This window comes from Lepisosteus platostomus, chromosome 3 (genome assembly GCF_059453375.1).
Source record: "Lepisosteus platostomus isolate fLepPlt1 chromosome 3, fLepPlt1.hap1, whole genome shotgun sequence".
Classification (NCBI taxonomy): Eukaryota; Metazoa; Chordata; class Actinopteri; order Semionotiformes; family Lepisosteidae; genus Lepisosteus; species Lepisosteus platostomus.
This window is the reverse complement of record NC_142613.1, coordinates 1,158,154-1,165,286: the sequence shown is the minus strand read 5'-3', so window position 1 is coordinate 1,165,286 and position 7,133 is coordinate 1,158,154. Positions and strand designations below refer to the sequence as shown.

General features: G+C 52.8%; 1 protein-coding gene across 2 annotated transcripts; it reads left to right on the top strand.

The window, feature by feature from the left end:
• Nucleotides 1-240: 240 nt before the first annotated feature.
• On the top strand, nt 241-5,841 carry apex2 (apurinic/apyrimidinic endodeoxyribonuclease 2). 2 transcript variants are annotated; one of them, XM_088623695.1, is made up of 6 exons: nt 241-530; nt 1,234-1,317; nt 1,696-1,876; nt 2,426-2,569; nt 3,221-3,290; nt 3,976-5,841. In XM_088623695.1, exons 1-6 carry the CDS (start codon nt 281-283, stop codon nt 5,227-5,229), a joined length of 1,983 nt encoding a protein of 660 aa, XP_088479821.1. In that variant the 5' UTR covers nt 241-280; the 3' UTR covers nt 5,230-5,841. The 2 variants fall into 2 exon arrangements, with proteins under 2 accessions (XP_088479821.1, XP_088479822.1); XM_088623696.1 differs by having other exon boundaries at nt 393-639.
• Nucleotides 5,842-7,133: the final 1,292 nt, after the last annotated feature.

Below are 7,133 nucleotides of genomic sequence, written 5' to 3'. Positions count from 1 at the left end.
ATAAAACATGTCTTAGCTGAACCTACTACATTAGGTATTAACCAACAAAAGTCATATGCATACATCCCGATTAACGGAGAAAACATTGTATTGACAGAAGTGTGCTCATCCTAAAAATATATATATATATTCGGTATTTTCCTTTGATCTGTCACATGAAATGCATTACCCAACATTCATAACTCGTATCTTTATCACAAGTACAGGGCTGCGTTTGGGCGCCAAAAAGCGACGATAAAAAAAAAACATACGAAGGACGTGGCCCATTGGAAAACACCCGATGACGTGTTTCTGTGGCGACGGGCGGGAAGCAGACGCGACAGCGGCGACACGGCTCCTCGTGTCTGTGAGAGCCCGTCTTATTCTCATGTGGACGAGGAGCTCGGTTCCTCAAGCACAGCCAACACGCACAGACATGAAGATAGTCAGCTGGAATATTAATGGTATAAGGACGTTCAAGGCCGGGATAAAGAAATCCCTGGATGCTCTGGACGCGGATATCATCTGTTTACAAGAAACGAAAGTGACAAGTAAGCCGCCGAGGAGCCTCGTACTGCAGGGAAGCTCTTCATGCGGCCGGAGAGACGCCAGGCTCTCGCTCGGGTCCCCCGTACGGTGTTGTTCATATGTACGGAAGAGGTGTGGTGCCCAGCGCCCCCGGCGAGCTCGGAGAGAGCGATCTGCCTCTCAGTCCCACTTAGCCGAAACCCACGAACACGACACCCGTCACGGCCGGGAAGCTGCACGGCCAAACCGCAGCAAACATAACCTTTAGAAGCCGAGGCGGTTTCAAAATCGGAAAGGCGTCTGCTGAGCGCGACGTCTCGCTTCAGTCTTAATGCGCGTTAAGACTGTTTTACCTTACAAGGCGTATTGACACTTGAGACGTTGTGAGCTTTCTCTACAGATCTCCATCGCGGCATGCAAAGACACCTCCTGTTTTAAAATATGAGTCAGCCCTATTCAGCGTGTATTACGACAGTAATTTGGTGTCCTGGTTGGATTGACAAACGTAATTGCTAAATCACATTTATTCCTTTTACACTGCATGTTTGATATAATACATGGATCTTAAAACCCAGCTTGGTGGTCCCCAGGTATTTATGACACTTTGTTTTCTGAGAAGGAAGGGATCTGGTTGTTATAGAGTGTGTTGAAGTTGTTGGCCTCTGTAACCCCTGTGTCTCCTGAGGCTGCTCTCTCCTGACTGTCATGTTGTTGTCTGTGCCCCAGGAGAGCTGCTGGACGAGAGGACGGCGATCGTGGAGGGGTACAACTCCTACTTCAGCTTCAGCAAGGGCCGCAGTGGCTATTCAGGTGAGCCAGGAGGGGCCCAGCATGGGGTACAGCTCCAGTCCCTCTGGGGTGCAGAGTTCTGATCTGTGGTAGTACATCTCTATCACTCCGGGAGTGCACATCTGCTTTACCTGTGGGGGTGCAGGCAATTTCCCTTTTCCTTTTCTAATAATACAAATTTGAAATGACCAGTAATTTTAACTCTAATCTCAATGAAATTGGAAAAAAGTGATTATACAGTCTGACTCAACACTGCACATTTCTCTGCCCACTGTCCCACACCAGCCCAGGAGAGGTACTGGTGGTTCAGTATTCAAAAGCTGGAAGTCTGGGGATACAGTAATAAGCACCAGTCCTGCTCCAATGATGGTCACACAGAATTTCCTCTCTCCTCAAAAGGGGTGGCAACCTTCTGCAAAGACAATGCCACTCCATTCGCCGCGGAGGAGGGACTGACAGGTCTGCTGACAAATCACGGCGGGGCAGTGGGCTGCTATGGCGACCAGGCGGAGTTCTCTGATGAGGAACTGCAGACGCTGGACAGTGAGGGCCGAGCCATCATCACGCAGCACAGAGTCGTGTGAGTACATGCCCCTCCAGGCTGGCAGCTTGAGGGGCTCGCTCTGCTCAGGCTAACACAAAATCACTCCAAGACACTGAGGTCAGGCTCATCCGAAATCACCCGAGACTTTCTTTTCAGATACAAACAAAATCACTGTTAGAATAGAGCAAGAGGAATCTGCCCGAGTCGCTGTGAGTTCTGGGTCATTCCAAATCGCAGGAAAATAGTGAAATAACCATCCATCCGTTTTCTAACTGCTTTCTAGCTTCTTCCAGTTCAGAGACGGGGGTACATCCAAGGCAGGGGACACACACACACACAGACAGACACACAGACGACACACACACGCTCACACCAGGGCCGGTTTTTCCAGGAGCCGGTTAGCCTATCCGTATGTTTTTGGACTGTGGGAGGAGACTGGAGTACAGTCAGATAACAGTAAGGAAAAATCAAGTCCCCGCACAGACCCGTTGGAGCCCCTCAGTCCAGACGGACAGAAGCCTGAATCCCGAGAGTCGCTCGGCGTTGGGATGAAGGGTTAATGTGCCGGCACCCCCCTCTTTTCAGCTGTGGGGAAAGAGAGGAGACTCTGACGGTTCTGAACGTGTACTGCCCGCGTGCCGACCCGGAAAAGCCCGAGCGCAGACTCTTCAAGCTGCGCTTCTATCAGCTGCTGCAGATCCGCGCGGAGGCCATCCTGGGAGCCGGGGGGTGAGTCGGGAAGAGAGGAGGTCTGGGGGTGTGCTCTAGCTTGGCAGGGAAAAAACTCCCTTCTGAACGGTTGACATCACCCTTGCGCCCCAAAAATCACATCATGCTTTAGTCCTTTGCCTCTGTAGGAGGTTGAAACCCCTCTGGGTGGCTTTACAGTGTGCCTGTTGTCTTGTTAACGGCTTTGTCTGCTGGCCAGAGCTGTAGGAGAGGAGACAGCTGTTCCACTCGGCTGATTTGGCAGTAGCTCTGCCTCAATCAAACGCCTTTACCTCAATTCCCTGTGTTGCCCGTAGAAATCTCTCCTGTTATTAAACTCCTTTGCCCTCTCTGTCACTGTATATCCAGATTATGAGAGTTTCTTTTGAACATTGGTGGACCTGTTTTCTTTAACTTTGGGGAGACCAGATGCCCTTGTGAACCTTTGGCAGGTGATCACAGTCTTCAGAGACTCACCGCATCACCTCCTGTGTAAGAAGAACTCAAATTTCCGTTGAGGCTGAATTTATGCCTGAATTGACCTGGTTCTCCTTTGGATCTCACACAGAGCATGCAGTCGTTTACAGTGGGGTTGGGATTTTGTGGATTTGTCGCTGAAAAACCTGACAAGATGATGCGTGTCTCTTGTGTCTTTGGTGCCTTGTTGCCCAGCCATGTGATTGTCCTGGGAGACGTCAACACATCCCACAGACCTATAGACCACTGCGACCCTGATGATGTAGTAAGTGTGAGATTCACAGCCTGTTGACAGGGGCGGCTCACATCTCTCACAGAGGGAAGCATCAGTGATGATTGATGTGTTATGTTCCACGTGTGCAGTGCCTCCCTGTTCAGTCATAGAGCTCTCTGTGTGTCTGGTCCTCTCTCAGTGCAGGCATAGAGCTCTGAAGGGCTGACATGTTCCAGGCTTAAACCCACAATCTTTACTGAGCCCCTCGAGAGGCCGCTGGCTAGTTCATGTTATTTTTTAATACTTGGTGTTGACTAAGGGCGGAGTGGTGACTATGCGGCAAAGGGTCTGCGCCCGTGGCTGGAAGGTTGCCGGTTCGAATCCTGCAGCCGGCAGAGGAATCCTACTCCGTTGGGCCCCTGAGCAAGGCCCTTCACCCCAGCTGCTCCAGGAGCACCCTGCGCTCTGACCCCCAGCTTGCTGGGGTATGTGAACAGACAGATTCCTAATGCAAGAAACTGTATATGGCTAATAAAGTGATCTTAGAAAGTTCACTGTTGTGTGCAGTGACGTTGTGTGCAGTGCCCTAAAAGTAGACAAGAAGACGGAGGAAGCAGGTTACTGGGCTTCTGCCTCTGTTGATGAGGCGCCGTCCTGTGTAGGTGAGTGCGGCTTATTTCAGGCTGATGTTCCAGAGGGGAACACCCCTCCGTCACACGTTCCCTCTCCCCGACAGGACGACTTCGACGAGAACCCCGGCCGGAAATGGCTGGATCACTTCCTTGCCGGGAGGAATCCGGAGGAGGGGAAGGCGGGAGAGGAAGGGGAGGGGGCGGGGACGGATTCCCGAGACGCCGCGGGCGGGACGCGAGGAGGCCGGTTTGTGGACACCTTCCGCTACTTCCACCCGGCGCGCTCCCACGCCTTCACCTGCTGGTCCACCGTGACCGGAGCCAGGCGGACCAACTACGGCACGCGCATCGACTACATCCTCGCCAGCCGGGGCCTGGCGGAGGCGGAATTCCTGGATTCGGACATCCTGCCCGAGGTGGAGGGCTCCGACCACTGTCCGGTGCGCGGCCTCCTCCGCTGCGCCCTCCTGGCCAGCCCCCGGTGCCCGCCGCTGTGCACCAGACACATGCCCGAGTTCATGGGGCGCCAGCAGAAACTGTCCCGCTTCCTGGTCAAGGTGGGCCAGGCCGCGGCGGTGACGGCGGCGACGGCGGCTGACTCCCAGCTTCCCGGGTCCCAGGAATCGGGGGAGGTCCGAGAAAATCTCCCGCCCGCGGCGGAAACGGGGCGCGGCTCGGGGACGAAGAGGCGGCCGCTGGCGGAGCCCTCCGCCTCCAGGAACAAGAAAGCCAGAACCGCGACGTCCGGCCCCAGACAGCAGGGAAACCTGCTGGCCTACTTCAGGCCCAGACCCACCGGTGCAGGCAGAGGCGCAACAGCAGCAGGAGGCGGGGATCCCCTGGGGGGGCAGCAGGACAGCCCAGCGAGGGTGGGGGGAACCCCAGAGGAAAGCGCAGCCGGCAGCACCACCGCCACGCGGGCGCCCGAGAGCAGTGGTGTGGTGCTGTCCGTCCAGCCTGCCGGACAAGACGTCTCTCCCAGGGGGAATGGTTTGAGCCTCAGGAGATCTCCAAAGGAAAACGAGCTCTCGTTGCCGGGATCAGCTCAGCCAGACGGACCCGTGCCTGAGGAGGAGGAGGAGGAGGAGGAAGAGGAAGAGGAGGAGGGAGGCAGGGCTTCTCAAAAGCCTCAGCACAGGGACGGGGAAGAGCCGCAGCGGTTCTGGAAATCGGTACTGAGGGGGCCTCCCACCCCCCCCAGCTGCAAAGCGCACGGGGAGCCCTGCGTGCTGCGCACCGTCAAGAAGCCCGGGCCCAATCTGGGGCGCCAGTTCTTCGTCTGCAACCGCCCCCAGGGCCACGCCTCGAACCCCGACGCCCGCTGCAACTTCTTCACCTGGGCGGCCAAGGGCAGGTGACCGGCCGGCACTGGGAACGACGGCGCGGGAGGTGGCGGATCGCTCTCGTCTCTCTTCCTGCAGTGCATCGCAGCCGGGATTTTTGGGGTTCTCTGCTCCCCAGTTTCGATGGCTCAGCCTTGCCTGCCCAGGGTTACCCCTCCGAGAGTTGGGGGTGTAGGACAGGACTGCACATAATTATTCTCGGGGATCTGCAGCTCTGATGAGCTGTACTAACGCCTCCTGCCCCCTGCTGGATTCTGCAGGTAGGCAGGACTGCTGGGAAAGTGCCCGAGGGTCACTCTGGACACATCGCACTGCGGGGAGCGTATGAGGCGCAGGTGCTGGGGCAGTACAGCGCCTGCTGGCAGGTGGGAGGAATCGGGATGGACCTGCTGGACAGTGTCCACCCAGCAGCCTCGCGCTCTCTCTGGTCATCGGTGTTGATTACAGCACTGAAGGCATCGACTCCTCCACTCGCCTGAAAAGGCTGCTGTGTTGAGTGGAGCCACACGGTCACTGTTTTACATTTCTAACACTAAATGTTTTGTAAATATTGAGTATTTGTAGAGTTGTTGTATTCCACTGTTTCATTTTAATGGTTAGTAAAATAAAAACTGTAATAAATCAGCATTGATCAGCTTCCTCTACATCAATTTCCCTATGGGATTAATAAAGTATTATCTTATTATCTCTTATCTTATAAAAGTATTATTTTTCTAAGTATGTTATATCTCATCCAGGGCTCTGGCGTTTTCATTCTTGTGAAAAGGTGTGGCTGGTACTGCACTGTTCGCAGAGCGCACTACTACCCTCGTGGTCACTACTGGCCCCTTTGGGATTAGAGGGTGTGGAGAATGTGCATCAGCTTCCTCTGGTATAAACTGAGCACCATACTGAAAAATCCTTTCAGCTCTCTGCCTGCCTTTCAGCTCTCCTCTGCACACAGCCTCATTAACACTTCTGTTAAGATCGGTATATTTAGAAGTCCTTTAACAAGCTCTGTTAACGGAGGTGTTGACACTTATGCCACCAGTTTCCTGTCCTCTGGGGCGATGACATTTTAAGAACATGAGAGAATGAGGGGGGGGGCTGGTTTGCCCAGTCGTTCAGTCGCTAGGAGCTGTTTAGTTCCAGTCGTATTCTTGTCTGTTCAAGACTAAAAATGTTGTTTCTCCAGCCTGGCTTCAGTCACGAGGCTGTGTTCCAGACTCCCAGCAGAGTCAGTCCTGGACAGAATCAGTCCAGTTGCAGACTCCTGGCAGTATTATTCCAGGGTATCATGTTGGGAATATGACACCAGCTTTCCTGTCATGGGACAGAAGTCAGTAGCCTCCATTTTTTTCAAGGAATAGCTGGGTGAGATCCTTGAATCAATTAGCCACTAAAGATCAGCTGACGGCATGGGTTGCTTCTTATCAGCTGTAACCTTGCCTTGCCTGTTCCCGTGCGTCTGACAGAAGGGGAAATCAGAAATCCTTTAGTAACGGAAGCATTACTGGACAAAGAACTACAAGTCAGCAATTTAAGGTTTCAGTTTCAAAACATATTTTAGAATAGCATTACTCTACCATTATTTTTTTTAATTGCACAAATTCAGTAAGTTTAAGCAAAGGAAGTTTCTGCTGTAACTGTGTGGATTTCTTCAAAAGTGATGTGTAATGACTAGGGGTATTGTAGAAACTCCAGGAGAGGAAGTGGAAGGAAGTGTCAATGCATACTGCCCTCTACTGGACATGGCTGGTATTGTATTCAGATTGAAACAACTAGTCCAGAAACAAGTACTGAAAACATCTCATCCCAGTATTCACCATCCCTGTTGCAGAATTCACCACATCTTACCGATGTTATAAAGATCTCTAAATCATACATTGCTAAATAGTATTGTGACCTATGATGTGAAGTTATTTTTATTTACAAAGAAG

Coding starts and splice junctions, on each gene's coding strand:
- apex2 (XM_088623695.1), top strand. CDS start 281: ATGACGTGTTTCTGTGGCGACGGGCGGGAAGCAGACGCGACAGCGGCG. Junction 531..1,233: donor ACAAGAAACGAAAGTGACAA/GTAAGCCGCCGA, acceptor TCTGTGCCCCAG/GAGAGCTGCTGGACGAGAGG. Junction 2,570..3,220: donor GCCATCCTGGGAGCCGGGGG/GTGAGTCGGGAA, acceptor CTTGTTGCCCAG/CCATGTGATTGTCCTGGGAG.